The sequence below is a fragment of the Leptodactylus fuscus genome, chromosome 11, assembly GCF_031893055.1.
Source record: "Leptodactylus fuscus isolate aLepFus1 chromosome 11, aLepFus1.hap2, whole genome shotgun sequence".
In the NCBI taxonomy this organism is placed as follows: domain Eukaryota; kingdom Metazoa; phylum Chordata; class Amphibia; order Anura; family Leptodactylidae; genus Leptodactylus; species Leptodactylus fuscus.
The window spans coordinates 42,314,415-42,330,460 of NC_134275.1; the positions used below are offsets into that span (position 1 = coordinate 42,314,415).

The window sequence follows — 16,046 nt, forward strand, 5'->3', positions numbered from 1 at the left end:
TTCCAGCACATAAGAGGTTAAGCACCACTGCTCAATGTGTCATTACAATTCTGCCGTTGAGGGAGCAGCACAGATCTGACCCCTTCATGACCAACATGCTTGCACTAAAGTCATAGATTTCAATGAGCCCCTTCTCCCCAGCAATGTCACTGGAAGGCACGCTGGGAATTGTACTCCACCCCCACCCCAAGGTCTGTCCCAAAAATCTTGTTTCAAACCTGAAATGTGTATTGTTTGTACCAGTCGCATTCATGAGCACCCACTGGTGGAAGAGGGTCCTATGGGGCCAGAGCTGGGAATGTCCAATACCAAACCTCGTAGTGTCCCGATACTAAGATCACTTTATCACCACTATGCAGAGAGGAGGGGTAGGGCGCATTGTGCCTCTAAATGATCCTCCTCATTGTTACCTACAATCACTAGACAAGCCATCTATAGACACATTCCCATATGTTTTCAGTACTCTTCTACCAAAAGTGGGTAAGTCACCTATGCAGAGGGAAGGAAGTGTAAAGCGAATCGGTCAGGTGACCTTGGCTGTCCTATCCGTGTAGGAGATGATGGATTGAGAAAAACAGAGTAATATAGAGAGTTTATATAATAGAAGGAAATAAGCTGTGCTCTGATTTATAGGATTACAGCAGAGTAAATCTTGTCAGAACTCCTAGGAAAGAATGTAAGAGTCCTGCTTACCCCGCGCACACACTCAGTGAGCTATAGGGTGGAGTAAGTAGGACGCTTAGCACCTCTCCTGTCAGGATTCACTCTTCTCCAGATCCTATATACGTATGTATGTATCACAAAATAGGGCAGCTAAAATCACCTGACAGGATCCCTTTAAGGCACAACACACTTACTATTGTAACACTTTGCTTTTCAGATAAAATCTATTCTATCCAGAGACTTTTGCTACCATCAGTTGATCTGATTCACCCAACATAGTTACTCTCTCTACAACATCAATGTAGACTTTGTCTCCGTGGTTACAGACTACAGCCAAACCTTGTGTCGTCTGATCCTGCCGTCATGTACAAGGGTCTGTACAAGGTTTATTTGTAGTCTGCAATCATTGGGACTCATTGGTTTGCACAGGACCTGCATGTTTGGATATATTTTTTTTTGTTTAATCAGTTGATTGGTGCAATAAATTGGTTGAAGTGTACTTATTCCATGGTGTGACTGCCAGGTCTCCTCTCTGAGAGCAACATATAATGAAGAGGGAAAGGCACAGCTATAGCGTTTTATGCTGAAGTCAGTATTTGTATGTAACAATCTGCTGCCAGGACTCCTATAGGAAGTGTGAGAGTCCTTCTTGCCCCGACCACACGGTGACTGACAGCTCCTCCTGTGTACATACAAATTCAGCTGTCAGTCCCTGTGTATGAGCAGGACTCTCAGGCTTTTTTGAGGAGTCTTGCTTGTCCCACCACCACACAGTAATAGACAGCTCTCTCTGTATACAAACTGAGCTGTCTATGACTGTGTGCGGGAGGGACGAGCAGGACTCTCACTCTTTCTATAACAGTCTGTGTAGCATTTATCCATGAAATACTGACTGAAAGAATAGAACACCATATACCCCTGAGCTCAGTGTCTTCCCCTTCATCCTGCCCTTTGATAGGGGATCCTGCAAGGTAAATCTGGTGAAAAGGAGCAGGTGCAATTCATAACATTCCCAGTTACCTCTTTCCTAATACTGACTACCCCACACTACACTGTAATATCACACCGCTGTATCTTATGTCTGCTTCATCTATAGGTATAAGAGATAGATGGATAAAACAGACACCAAACGTATGGCAGTGTGAACACGTCCTACAAAATAATGGCAGTATTGGAAAGACATTAGAACTAATTACCTTTAACCAGGATGCAATGTCCTCCTATGACTGTGCAGCCATACTGTTTAGATACACTACTATTCTCTGAATGTAAGATTTGTAGCCTATTTATACATTATTATATTACATTGTGGCTTTTCATATCTATGAAGGATTTGTTGCTCTCAGGAGACGCAGGATCTGCATGCTACTGGAAGATAATTATTTCTAATGTATATTCGGACAGCTTCCTGTTTTCTAACCACTACCCCCATCGTCCGGCTTCATTGATTTGACTCCTGCGTGTTATTTATTGCTTGTCTGCATTTTCCTGTCTGTGTTTGATTAGATATTAATAAATTCTATCATTCCTGCATGGTGGTGGACCGGACTGCTCTGTACACACACATATATCTGGAAATGTCGTCTTTTTACTGTCCGTATAAATACAATGTGAAAAATACAAGGAGAAAATAATAAAGTAACAGTACAAAAACGAGGGTGGAACATACAGGCAAATGATATTGAGCGCTGCATGCGTGCTAATAGAGTCACAGTAGCACTGGGTGGCATTAAAGCACATGCACCCCACGTATGGAGATGTAGCAGCGTGAGCGGCCTGCTCCCACCATGATCCCTTGTTTCCTTCATCATTACTGGCAATATCTGGTGTTACACATGTTTCATGGATGAGGTGTACCTTTAAGAATGTTTATTATAGTCCATGACTGCCGATGGTGGTTATTATGTACAGTCCTTTACCAAATCCCACCCTGGGAGTAAAGTTCAGTCATCTTATCTTTGTACGTGCCTTATAAAGGCCTGGACCAGCTGGATTATGGGCTCCTGCGCCTCCGGGGCTACCTTAGTAGAAATTCCAGCTTTAGGTTGAGGTGAAGGTAGGACACCTGCAGCAGGAGAAGATGGGACCCCGCGCCTGGTGTAGCGATTCAGACTGGAGAGGAGGGTGCTCTGAGGGGAAAATGGATCACAACATTAACTGGCGAAGAAAGGTGTAGTAAGTGTACACAATGAAGGCCTGCAGAGATCAGGATGCATACCAGTTCAGAGCCGAGCTCCTGTTTCATGCGCTGCTTGTCCCGGGGGTGCACTGATGGGTCCCGCAGGTACCGCACCGCTTGGGAGATGGACAGGTAAAAACAGTTCTCGATGATAAACAGCAGCAGAGGCCTGGGGAGTATAAGAGTGGCACTAAATCATAAATACTCAGCAATGGCTCACTCATGGCTTTTGCCCTAATCAGCAGCGCAACATAGCCAATGTAATCTCTACCTTCTGCTTTTATACAAGCAGAAGATAAGGATGACCTTGGCTACGTTGCTCCTTGCTACATGCACAACCCTCCCCTCAGACTCCCACCATCAAAGGCACATAGATTAGGAGCCAGGGTTGTGTATTTAGTATACTATATTAAGAGACCTTCTGATCAGAACTGAACAACTCCGGGGCTGGGGGTGGTTTATCTCTCTTTCCCGGGGGTCTGGACGGAGATCATACACTTTTTGCCACTTACTTGAGGTTCTTGCTTTCCTCTGAAGGACTTGCTGGTGCAGCAGATGGAAAAGGAGGATCTTTCTTCTTATCCATCTGTAGATTTAAAGATAAGAAAAGAATGATGCATGATTGTTGGGGGTCAAAAGATTGAGACCCACACAGATAGTATAATTTTCTAAATTGAGACGACTCCTTTTGCAAGAGGACAGGTCAGAAGTTTTTATCAGTGAGGCTACAGCTGTCCAAAGGAAACCCACCAGGGCCAAAGTGACACATGGGAGCCCCTTTGTCCTCAATACTTTGAGGTCTCGGTAGTCAAAGCCTACCAATGAAAACTTCTGACACATCAGTTTTAGGTGAATGCACAACATCCAAGTTTATGTTCAGAAACTCTTTGGTGCTTTTATAGTATCCATGTTCAGCCCCCTCACCTCTCCAAGCATGTTCAGCATCACATTTACAGTCGCCAGGAACGTGCCAAATGATGGCGCAACATCTGCATCAAATGCTGGAGTGCTGAAGTTCAAGGCCAAGAGCAGCTGATACTGGGCCAAGTCCAGAGGCTGAAAAAGAAAGGAAAGCCCATGTTATTTTCTGACAGGCCAACCATCATACTCACTTTAGGACTGAGCAATGTCAATAACAAACCTGAAGTATCTGGCAGAGATCCGGGGTGAACGCTCGCAATGCCGCTAGGGTCTTACTGAGGATCTTAAGCAGGCTGTGCTGGACAGAGCGAAGAGCTCTCAGCTCCAAGGCCTCAGTTTCTGGTTTTGGCTGCTTGGATGGGGTTTGGGGAGTGCGCTGACCACGAGATGCTGAACCGGATGTCATGTCTTCACCACTTTTAATCTGAGGATGTTGCAGAAAGACAATCAATATGGGAAGATTTACCACCCAAGCCCAATGTGAAGTTACAATGGTCAGAGTGCGGGCGCTCACCTGTAGGTAATGTTGTAGCATCTTGCGGCTGTACAGAAGAGACGTGCAGGATTGGCACAAGTAACATAAACTGACCTGTGTGAAGCGACAGGATGGTAAGTTGCTATATATCCAGCTTTATGTCACCCATATTGGTCAGGTCACCCCTACAGTCCTCACCTGAATATCCTTCATTAACTGCGGCAGATGGAAGTGCCATTCTTTGGTGAAGTTGGAGAGTTGCAGTAAGAAGCCGACAGTGTGATCTGCCTCCTCCAGACAGGATAAGCTCTGCACAGTGCGCACTGCGCTCAGGCACTGCAGACACACAGAGAGCACTCACTACACAGTTACCTGCACATACTCGTACACACCACAACAGTGAGGTGACAGGCCTTACCTGTAATATCCTCTCCTGGTGAACTCCTACAAAGTCTAAGGCATCTGTAAGGAAATTGTATCGCAGGGTTTTCAGCAGCCTTTCCATAAGAGATACAGTCAGTCGGTAGACACCTGGCCAAGAAGGGGCATCAACAGCTTTACGGGAGGAGAGTGGTGGCTGCACCTAAGACGGATACAAAAACCCCCCAAAAACTAAGTGACTAGCTACTAAAATCATCGTCTTGATTTAAAGGGTTTATCCAGGACTACGATATTCATTGCTGTGGGCTCCTCACAGCGCCATACACTGTATAGTAGCTGTGGTTGGTGCTACAGCTCAGCCCCATTCATTTGAATGGGACTGAGCTATGGCATGGCCATGTAACCAAGAGAAGTGATGTCACTGGCCTGAATAGAGGAAGTGGAGCTCAATACCATAGTCTTTTGCTACCCTTTAAACTATTGTATATGTGATGAACTACACATAATCTCTCACCGTGCTCCCACCATTGGTACTCAGCTGGTAAACACTCAGCAGAGGTAAGCACATGCTCTGGGTGATGCCAGCACCTGCTATGGCCGCAGCACCCTGTAGGAAGGAAAAGAAAAGTTATTCAATATCAATTGTCACGTTGTACCTGCTACACTTAAAGGGTTTCCCCATCCAGAATGTCCGGCCCATAAATAGACTCACCTGGTGTGTTTTGGCCAATGTGAACAACAGGTGGAAAGAAGCTTCACAAAAATGGAGGTTCTGTTTGCCCCTGAGGCTGATCTCCAGGGTGTTGAAAAGCATGGGCAGCACGGGCAGCTGCCTGATGACTTGTATCCACTGGTCTCCATCTTCGTCAGCCTGGCACAGTTCTTTTGCCAAGTGTAATGCCAGCACGCAAACCTTTACAAAGATAAGACGTAACTTGCTAGCCTCAAAATGACTTCCGACCACAACAGGGCAATTCTATGAGTAACCCAAGTACAGTATGTGTGGCCTATGGCGATAGGCCTGGCAGTGGATCCACAATAGGTGCCGCCTTTAGTGTCTGCACCACTTTTCATATATAGGGGTTACTGTGTTTTACAATGGACTTTCTGCTCACCGTGTCACGCTGGTCTTTGTGCCTAGCTCTGGGCATATCATCAGTCTCCATACTGTCCTTGTCCTCTGCTCCATCTCCAGCTGTCAGTCCGTGGCGCGTCTCATCTATAAGTGACATCACCTCATCCTGCAGTGTCTCACATACACTGAGGACCAGCTGCTGGTACTGAGGAATACTGCTGGCTGCACAGAAAAATAACATTGCAACAAGTGACAGAAACAATCACACTCCTCAAATGGCGCCATTCTTGTCTGTGGGCATGTCAGGTATTGCAGCTCAATCTCATTCATTTGAAACATGCTATTGGCATTCTTTAGCTCCACCCACAACAACTTAGAGATGATTGACCATAACCTGGTCCGGGTTGATAAGGGTCATATCCCATGTTGTGCTCATGCAGGAAGGATACAAGACCTGACAGATCTACTTTAAGTTTTGGACTGATGCTACCCACCACCACAGAGCTGCACAGGTTGAAAGGGGTTCCTATTGTCTCTTCACTGCTTAGCAGTTACAGCGCCATCAGCCCCATTTATTTGGTAATTAAAGTGATGGTGTATTGTGATGTGCTATCATATCTAATAGTTGTACCACCCCTTTAGGATATGTTCACATGGTGTAATATACTCAGAGGAAAGAAAAAAAAAAATCAGACATTTACTCTTGTCATGTAATCTGTAGCAGAAACTCAAGGCTGAGCCTCGGGCTTTCTACCAGGGGGCTGTATACTGAGAGTCGGTCACCACCGCCCATTAAAGACAACAGGAGGCAGATCTGAGGATTTTTTCCATGGCAATCTGATGCATGTAGTACATTTCACACTTCCCTTACCTTTCATCTGTTTCATCTCTAAAACGCAGATCAGGGATGAGAAAACTCGGGCTTTAGCCTTGTCCATCTGCTGTTTATCAGCCTGCAGGACGCCCTCGAGGATTCTCGCCAGAGATTTCAGGATGTCCTCCGGTGCCTTGAGCTCACTGTCAGCAACAGAAAATACTGTCAAATTCAAGAATTGCAGCAAATGGAGCGCTGATGCTTAGATGCTGGGAATTAGTTCTAACAAGGAGGTGTGTATGCTGCCCTATAGCGGGTAAGCTAACGGATCAGATGTATTGAAACCCATCTCCCCAGACATCTGTTGCTGGCGAGATTGAGAAGGTCCCCCATACACATTAGCCAATCCTGCCAAAATTGAAGGGTTTGGCCGACGTCTCATGTTTTTAAGTAAGGCAGTGGATGGGTTAGGCTTCGAGCTCCAGTGGCCCAGGATAGTAGAAATGACATTTTATCCCCCTGTGGTCTGGGGTAATATTCCATTCCTTGGCAATCTGGGAGAGAGGAGGGGTTTAGGTTTCTAAAATCCTAAAGCTAGGTCTTCAATATTTGATCCTTGGGAATCCAACTCCTGGAAAACCCTTTAAAGGGGCTCTATCAGCAAAATCATGCTGATAGAGCCCCACATATGCGTGAGTAGCCTTTAAAAAGGCTATTCAGGCACCGTAAATGTTATATTACACTAACCCCCGTTTTAAAATAATACCCTAAAAAAGAATCTGATCTACTTACGGATCGTGCACGCTGGGCGGGCAATTCAGGGTGCGCCGTCTTCTTCATCCACGCCTCTTCTTCCTCCGATGTCTTCGGGTCCCGTCCTCCATCGGCGCTCGCGAATGGACATTGATTAAAAAAAATTGGCCTGGGCGCATGTGAAGTAGTAGAAGCCGCATGCTACTGCGCATGCGCCCAGGTCATTTTTTTTTTAAATCAATGTCAGTTCGCGAGCGCCGGAGGAGGACGGGACCCGAGGACATCGGAGGAAGAAGAGGCGTGGATGAAGATGAAGACACACCCTGAATGCCCGCCCACCGTGCACGTTCGGTAAGTAGATAAGATTCTTTTTTAGGGTATTATTTTAAAACTGAGGGGTAGTTTAATATAACATTTACGGTGCCTGGATAGCCTTTTAAAGGCTATTCACGCATATGTGGGGCTCTATCAGTATGATTTTGCTGATAGAGCCCCTTTAAAATTCAATTTCCTGTTGGCCCAGGGTAAAATCCTCCTTGTCTAGTGGCTATGATAAAGGAGAGGGTTAATATATAAAGGGATTTTCTGGCCCCTAGGTGTTTTTTGATGCTGAAAGGTCATCAGTAACCAACTGGTGGGAGTCTGACATGGAGAGCCCACGCTGAACAGCTGATTTGGCTACCTCTGACGGTCAGAATCAGCTCTACTCCTATTTAAACAATGATCGCAGAGCTGCATTACCCCAGCGCCACACAGTAGGTGCTCCTATTACTTGAATAGGAGCGGAGCTACTTGTAGCCCTGTCATGTCCATTTCCAAGGCAAAGCTGGATCAGCTGTTTTGTGTGCGGCCCAAGCATCAGACCCCCCCAATCAAATACTAATAACCTGTGAATAGATCATCAGTCTGATAAAGCACCTGCGGGTCAGAATACCCTTTTCATTTGCTAAAAGTTTAGCATTATGTTCCCTTCCTCTGATGGTTTCGTCCCTTGAGGAGTTTGTGCATATTCTAATCAGATTTACTGTATTTTTCTAATATGGCTAAGAATTCTCCGCAGAAGACTTACTTCTTCCAGCGTCGGAGTAAAATCATCATCAATGTACAGAGCATGAAGCCGAGATGCAGACACGGAGCTGAGCCAGGGACCTGGAACTACAGAGACTTGCGTTACGTCCAGCCATATCAGTCTTATATTGATGTATACAGTGACTGTAACATTAGGGCCTGGCTCATATCTGCCAGCGAGATAGTTACCATGATCTCCGTTCCTGACATTATGTCCTGGAATAGCCCCTGCTTTACTTTGCTGCCTGTCAAGTGCATTACATCTGCCTGTCATGGAAGCAAGCACAAAACCAGCAGAGATAAAGTCACAGAATAAAAGTCACCACAAATAAGTGATTTTCAGTGTCAAAAAGTTGAAAAATAGGAATTAATGATTTTCTGAAAAATAAATTGGCACCTTTTTACAATTTCATGCCAGTTGTGCTACTTAAATGTGGTTGGGAGGAGGGCAGGGTCACCCAGTACAGGGGGGTTTACTTAGGCACTAGGGTCCCTAGTGTCAGCAACCTTTGGCACTCCAGCTGTCATCAAACTATAACTCCCAGCATGCACACTGACTTTGCTCTTCTTTGAATTACCATAGAAGTGAATGGAGCATGCTGGTTACATACAAGGAGGATACAAGATCTGACAGATCTACTTACAGGAGTCACACAGCTTAAAGGGGCTGTCCTGGACTATGATATTAATTTTTCACTACTTACCAAGACCAGCGCCGTAAATTGTATAGTGACTCTAGTTGGTACTGCGGCTCCATTCACTCAAATGTGACTAAACTGTAAACAGACCATGTGACAGACAGACAGGACATCACTGGACTGTGAAGTGGAACTCACTGGAGAACAGCTGTTGATCTGTTGGAGTCCCAGCTGTTGGACCTAATGATAGTTCATCAATATTTTCACCCGGCAAATCCCTCTAAGTGCACCAGAACTCGGCCCTCTATGACACCCATATGGCCTAACAGGGCACAAGGCCCCACCTCCTCTTAAATGAACTACAGGCAGTAACTAAATCTAATGGCATCCATATACATACATAATGTGTGGAAATGATGAGCAGTATACGCCAGGCTGACAGCAGCATCTGGTACTCAGTGAGTGAGCTACAGCTGCCTTCCGTCTCTGCAACGCGCTGTACTAGTGAATGCATGTAGTCTGACCAGTAGGTGAAGCGGTCGTCCTTGGAGAACTTCTCCAGTATGCTCTTCAAAGACTTGTCCAGAGATCCCCTGAACAAGGACGGCACAGGATTAGTAAGAAAGGATAGGATAGGTCACCAATATGTGATTGGTGGGGGTCTGAGACCCAGGACCTCAAAGATCAGCTCACTGAAGAGGCTACAGCATTCAAATGAGTGCTGGAGCTTCTTTACTCAATACCAAGCACAGTGACGTAAGTGGTGTAGTGGAGGTGCTTGGTATTGTAGCTCAGTCTATTTCACTTGAATGGGAACGAGTTGTTGCTGAATCATGTGATGACGACACACTCAGTCTGCAGTCTCTTCAAACAGCTGATCTTTGGGGGGGTCTCCAGGTGTTGGACCCCAACTCACATACTGATGACCTATCCTAAGGTTAGGTCATCGATATGGACATCCTGGAAAACCCCCATTTTCCATAGCACCAAGATGACTTACTGAACAGAGTAGTAAATCTCCAGGCAGATTATTCTCATGATGAAGGCGCAGGTCTCCAGCACACTCAGCTGTAAAGACATAGCAGATCTGTCAGTCCGGAGCCTATCACATCACTATACACAATACAGTATTGTAATGCACTCACATCTGAAGACTCCGAGGGGGACACAAGTGTCCCAAAGAGGGGAGCTGTCAGGTTCTCCCAAAAATTTGGCCTGGTGGAAAAGAATGAAGACTGTCAGTGCCATTCATCTATCTTCTTCCATTGCAAACACCTGATACAATACTGTATAACTCACTTAGTTCTTAGGACGGTCATGGCACTGTCACGACGATCCTGCCACAAGGCATGCAGAAAAGCAATGGCAGAGCGGTGTAGCTGAGGTGTGCACCAAAAACGGTCAGACTGCTGGAGGTCTATCAAGTCCAGGACAACCTGCAGACAGCTCCACTGCCCCAGACTGTACTCCTGTGTGACATACAGAACAGAGGGGACACATCAATATAAAGAACATTTCATGGGTCTGGTCTTCTATTCATAAAGCTCTACCACTACACACTGAATTCTGAAACTTTCTTCCTTCTTTCCAAGATCTCTGGTTGCTGTTTATTGAATGGAAACACTCACGTTTGCATCCAGAAACAGAGGTCTTGTCCTAATCTAGACCTGCTCTTACAGCTGCTGCTCTTGTTACAATGTATCAGTGTAGGCAAACCTGCCAGAATACAGGCTGAAAACTCCTAGCTGCACTGACACATTGTAACAAAATGCAGCTTGTGTAAGCAGGAGGAAGTTAAAGGGAATGTGTCAACATAAAGCAAATAAAATTATTTTTCACATTTTGGAAGATTCTGAAAATTTTTACTATTTCCACTGTTGGCTACTAGAGGGAACATTGTCTCTGTAGTGTGTCAATGTACACAGCCTATAGCAGAGTTAGCGTAATAACAATATCATGGGTCCTTTAGCAGCAGCAGTGACACATACAAAGCTCTGCACTGCTGCACTAAAGCTTATTAAAAAGCAGTTAATAAGTACAGACTTTTTTTTTTGCTTTTTATACCGTAAGCTTCAAGGAGAGATCTGTACTATGTATCACACTAGTAACTCTGTCTCCATCATTCGGATCCACCAGGGAACTCAAAACCACTAAAACAGTTACACATGGACACTGGTGGACTCCATTGACCATAATGGTGTCAGCCATTTCAAAACTCAAAGCAGTTGGCAGAGAAAAAAGTCATCCATGCAGAACTTTTCTCCCCACCGAATTTCAGTGGTTTTTGCAACAAAAACTCCAATGAGACTCTGGGGCAGATGTGACCCCAACCTCAGAATGCCTGAAGATGCAAGTCATAGGTCCTTTCACAACTAGAAATCATTTGTGTACTGTGTGGTGCATTGACATAGCACAGGTATTATGCCCCCTCTAGCGGCCAACAGTGGAAAATATGAAACATTTTATAACTTGTAATATTATATCTTTTAGGTTTACCTTTAGGCCTCACACATAAGGCTGTACTGGATCAGCGATGTATGAATACATAATATGGCATTTATAGCAAACTATGGGGCCATGTCGGAGCTCCAATTCATACACAGGCTTTGTTCATGGATTTATAAGGAATCTGTGATCTGACTACAAACATTTCTTACCTTTGTTCCATTGGTGTCCTTCACCTCAAGATTGAGGAAGAGTTCGATGAGCCCTGGCTGGGTCTCTACAGCGACTGTGAGGAATTCCAGGATCATGACTTTTATCTGCATGTCTTCTATGCTGCACTGCAGGCGGTTCAGAAAGGCGTCCCGGATAGCAGCTGCATCACTTCCCAGACAGGCATACACAGACATGGGGGCCACCTACACCAACCAATATAAAATGTTAAGATGCAAGAATGATCTCAGCCATCTTTTCTTTCTGGCCCTTGATGTAGCCAGAGTAAATTCACATGTAGCAGATACGTTGCAGAACTCCCTGTAACTGAAAATGCTATTCATTTGAAAGGGGCTTTATGGCCATTGAGATCAATAACATAGTTACAGACATTTGCGCAACAAATTTGCTGCATATGAATATACCCATAGGGATTCTTTGAACAGACCGATTCCACAAAGTCTGTACTCAGGGGGACCTTGCTGCCACTTGTTATATCATGGCTTATTCTTAGATTGTATGATGTTTTGGGAGTCCAACCATCAGTACACAGATTAAAGTGGTAGCGCCACTCATTGGAGCTCTGCGGCTTCTACAATGCAGTACCAGGGATAGACACACTTGTACAGACATTGGCATCTCTGAGTGATGCCAACCCATCATTTGCATCAGCAGGAGGCTGGCGGTCTGAGATCTAAACTCCTACTCATCACATTCCATGTATACGCCATCTATAGATATCCCAGAGAACCATTAAAGCAACCAAATGTGATAATGTAAAGCTCAACAACCCTCGCACTGTAGCATGAGGCAGGGAGGTGCAAGGCGCCATCACTGCTGTCTAACCCAAGCATTGCAGAAAGAAGAGCTGGGTCAGATGGCATGAATATCCTAGATTTCCACAAAGGGGCATCTGGAGCAAAGCAGGGACAATGTTTTGTGAAAATTTAGTTTTCCAGTATCCCTCTGAATATTTCTTTACAAATACCATCTGAACTAACTAGATCAGTACAGAAGTCCTTCAAGAATATCAGAAAATGTGCAAGCAAACAAGAAATCTAGCAAAATAAATCCACTTACCGTAGCCAGACGCTTCAGCAGTTGTATTGCCAGCCGCGGCAAGGATGCATCATATTTATGGTAAATATATTTCGCCAGGACGGCAATGAGGTTGTTCCCATGAGCTCCTGGTGATAGGAAAGATACAGGTCAGAGAACAAAAAGGCCACCAATGACATCATTGATACATGATATGGAAATATAACACATACCATGCTGTGTAAGCGCCTGCTCCAAGGGGGATACACCACTAGATGGCGGCTTCAACCTGATGACATTATTGGTTATGGAAAAGGCCAATTTAACCGTCTGGATTAACATCTGGCCTTGTCCTTCTGTGCCGCTGCTGAGATGGGTAGAAGATGGTAACATAGGTGAGTAAAGGCATATCTGCAAGTCACACCAATAAACCATGAGCAACCTCTCCACTCACCTCCCGGCCTGAGAGGCCATGACCACATTGATCGTATCCACGCCGATTCCCATGATATTTATGACGGCCTGGCCTGCCTCAGTGTTTGTCAGACTAAAGATGCACAAGCTCTGCATATTTAGGGGGCTGTAGGTGATATTTGGGAAGGATAAGTACATTTGTATAAGGATATTGACTTCATCAGAATAGGAAGAAGTGACAGGACATCGCAACACTTACCTGTTCTGTGCATCCAGCTCTGGGCAGAGGTTGAGAATGGCATGTATGAGATTCAAGATCAGGTATCCTGATAAGAGAGGACGGTCCCAGAGTCAGACATTACAAAGAGGAAAGCAACTAAGCCATCCATATACAAAGAATCCCAAAGTCAAAACAGGGTTGAGCTGATTATTTCATGTATACAGTGCCCAACTCTCCCTCAATGATGGATGAAGATTCAAGTGCGCCTTGCCGAGTCATGTGCATGTGTATGGGGGAGGACGGTTGAGGAAAAATAGCCATTACCAAAACACCATTTTGCAAAAACTGGACAACCCAGGGGGAAGGGAGTTAAATAAAAAAAAAAAAAAGAAGCAATATTCTCCTCAGTCGTCCATTGCATGGTTGGGTATACCAGTAAATCCCATAAATGAAGTGGTTCATATGACCACCATGACAAGTCACTGGCCTCAACAGTCAAACGTTGGGTATTGGTTAAGGCCCTGCTAATATGTCACAGCTACCCAACATGTGACCAGTGATAGCCGCAGTGGTCACCTGATGAACTTCACTGCCCTGTCAATGCAGACACACAATGGAACAGGGGATCAGGCATAGGAGGGTATCGCTTCTGCAGCCTACCTGCCTGGATAACCCCATTAAACTGTATGGCTAGCTTAAGTTATCAATGAGGGTCTGACTGTTGAAACTCTCACAAGTACATGGGACCCTTTCGCCCCTATTTTAATACAGTGCTGGTCATAAAGGTGAGCTGTCACTTTATCTCTATGCTGAAGAGAAGTACAGTCCATGGCTATCGCCACTCTCCACTCAATTCAATCCCATTTTTTGAGACTGTGGGGGTATCCATGGTACAACCCATGTAAGGAACAACAACTAATATGCCCTTTTCAGGTGAATGGGCTGAAATGCAATACAAAGTATGGCTGAATGCTTTTCAACGCCACTGTATAGGTTTCTGCAGTAAAGGGGACACTTCCTCTATGACATATGGACAAGGGCTGCATTACTATGAAAATCCCTTCAAATTTATCTGATGACATTATATAAGAAAGAGACACCATCACATACCAAGGTTTTCTCTTACACCATGAGAGTTGTAGCGCCACCTGTGGTAATTCGGAAGCATTTCTCGCAACACAAATAGAATACAGGGCACTAGACCTTGGCTATGCATACTGCCCACCTGACTCTGGAAATAAACAAAAAATTACAATTGCAGCATGAACGACATTGATGCTTCTGCTTCTCCATGGCAGCAGACTACAAAGCAGCTGTGTACTCTGACTCCATAGTCACACTCAAGTCTATTTGTACCCTACATTTTACTGAAGGTTATGAAGTAGTAGGGGCAAACAAAAGTTAGAAGGGGATCAGACTACACAGGGTTTGTTTGCAGTCGGTTACCATGAACTTGCATAGCTCTGCTTACGTACTCTAGACACAAGACAGACTTAAAAGGATTATCCAGGATAACTTTTTTTTTCTTCTTTTAAATCATACCTTGACTAACGTGGTAACAAGGCGGAGAAATGAGATTGTGACGTTATATTCCCCGTGGGACTGCTCAATCCCCAGCAGGGTCCCGTACCCTCCAGCATTCATGTTTTCAGTGCTGCATACAGAAGCAAAAAAGAAAAACACTCACAAAATGTAAATGAGAATACACAGCATGTAAGAGGTTACAGAGAAGCCAGGGGTCATGACAGTACCTGATAATGTGACCAGACGAAGTACTAGCAGCAAAGGGCAGAAATCCTGTATGGTGCAAATCGTTCCAAACCTGGAATATTCATGAGAACACGTCATTGATAAATCTGTAGCAAAATTTTGGCACTTAAACATTTAGGACTTGAAGGGAACGTGTTACCCAAAAAGCAAATTCATGAAAGTAATTGGTCATTAATTTTATTTTATTTTTTTCATATATTCAGAAATATTAAAATAAAACAACATTCACCACTTTCAGCCACTAGAGCGAGTATCTGCTGTCTACTGCGTAAATTGTACACATCCCATAGGATAAGACAGGAGGCAACTCCATCTCCTATGCATCTGCATATCTAGGTGCCTAAGGACCTCTGAAGATGTCATCATAGGTCCTTCAGCAGCAGCAATGACATATATACAGCTCTACACTGCTACACCAAAGCTTAGAAAAAGTAGTTAATAAGCTGTAGATAGCTAAGATAGCTGTAGTAACCACTTCGATCTTTAGAAGCTTTAAGTGTAACAATGGAGATCCGTGTTATGCAGGACTGTGATTTGTTATGGACCTTTCATGATGTCAAAAGTATTTTGGCAGCTAACATCATCTGTGTGTTGACAGTGCACAAGTTACACTTCCTCTAGTGGCCATCAACGGAAAATATTAAAATTTTAGTATTTTCAATATTTCTTGATATGAAAAAATGGGATTATTTTTACTCACTGTAAAATCCTTTTCTCATTATATTCAATGGGGGTCACTGCACCATGGGTATAGACTCGGCAACTAGGAGGCGGGCACTAGGAGAACGAAAAGCTTTCAGCTCCGCCTCATAGTCTATACCCTCTCACATACAGTGTACTAAGCCAGTTTGTACCGCAGCAGTAGGAGAGACACACAGAAGAAAAAAAGAACACGCAACCAACAACCACCAACAGGTCCTGATCCCGGGAAGAACAAATAAACCCTGGGCAGAAACAACTATAAGGAAATAAACAGGGTGGC

General features: G+C 44.6%; 1 protein-coding gene across 1 annotated transcript in view; it reads right to left on the reverse strand.

Annotated features, from left to right (window-relative positions):
• Nucleotides 1-2,156: 2,156 nt before the first annotated feature.
• Nucleotides 2,157-16,046, reverse strand: part of NUP188 (nucleoporin 188) — a 39,875-nt gene continuing 25,985 nt past the window's right edge. The window contains exons 19-44 of the mRNA XM_075259952.1: nucleotides 15,046-15,116; nucleotides 14,837-14,948; nucleotides 14,405-14,525; nucleotides 13,334-13,400; nucleotides 13,115-13,240; nucleotides 12,894-13,027; nucleotides 12,703-12,809; nucleotides 11,625-11,828; nucleotides 10,267-10,436; nucleotides 10,113-10,182; nucleotides 9,968-10,035; nucleotides 9,368-9,560; nucleotides 8,519-8,596; nucleotides 8,331-8,416; nucleotides 6,566-6,711; nucleotides 5,735-5,916; nucleotides 5,332-5,532; nucleotides 5,134-5,226; nucleotides 4,657-4,821; nucleotides 4,437-4,574; nucleotides 4,278-4,352; nucleotides 3,984-4,187; nucleotides 3,767-3,898; nucleotides 3,355-3,428; nucleotides 2,882-3,011; nucleotides 2,157-2,792 (exon numbers count right to left, since the gene is read on the reverse strand). Coding sequence (XP_075116053.1) covers nucleotides 2,616-2,792; nucleotides 2,882-3,011; nucleotides 3,355-3,428; nucleotides 3,767-3,898; nucleotides 3,984-4,187; nucleotides 4,278-4,352; nucleotides 4,437-4,574; nucleotides 4,657-4,821; nucleotides 5,134-5,226; nucleotides 5,332-5,532; nucleotides 5,735-5,916; nucleotides 6,566-6,711; nucleotides 8,331-8,416; nucleotides 8,519-8,596; nucleotides 9,368-9,560; nucleotides 9,968-10,035; nucleotides 10,113-10,182; nucleotides 10,267-10,436; nucleotides 11,625-11,828; nucleotides 12,703-12,809; nucleotides 12,894-13,027; nucleotides 13,115-13,240; nucleotides 13,334-13,400; nucleotides 14,405-14,525; nucleotides 14,837-14,948; nucleotides 15,046-15,116 — 3,324 coding nt within the window. The 3' untranslated portion in view covers nucleotides 2,157-2,615. The remainder of the gene's footprint in view (nucleotides 2,793-2,881; nucleotides 3,012-3,354; nucleotides 3,429-3,766; nucleotides 3,899-3,983; nucleotides 4,188-4,277; nucleotides 4,353-4,436; nucleotides 4,575-4,656; nucleotides 4,822-5,133; nucleotides 5,227-5,331; nucleotides 5,533-5,734; nucleotides 5,917-6,565; nucleotides 6,712-8,330; nucleotides 8,417-8,518; nucleotides 8,597-9,367; nucleotides 9,561-9,967; nucleotides 10,036-10,112; nucleotides 10,183-10,266; nucleotides 10,437-11,624; nucleotides 11,829-12,702; nucleotides 12,810-12,893; nucleotides 13,028-13,114; nucleotides 13,241-13,333; nucleotides 13,401-14,404; nucleotides 14,526-14,836; nucleotides 14,949-15,045; nucleotides 15,117-16,046) is intronic.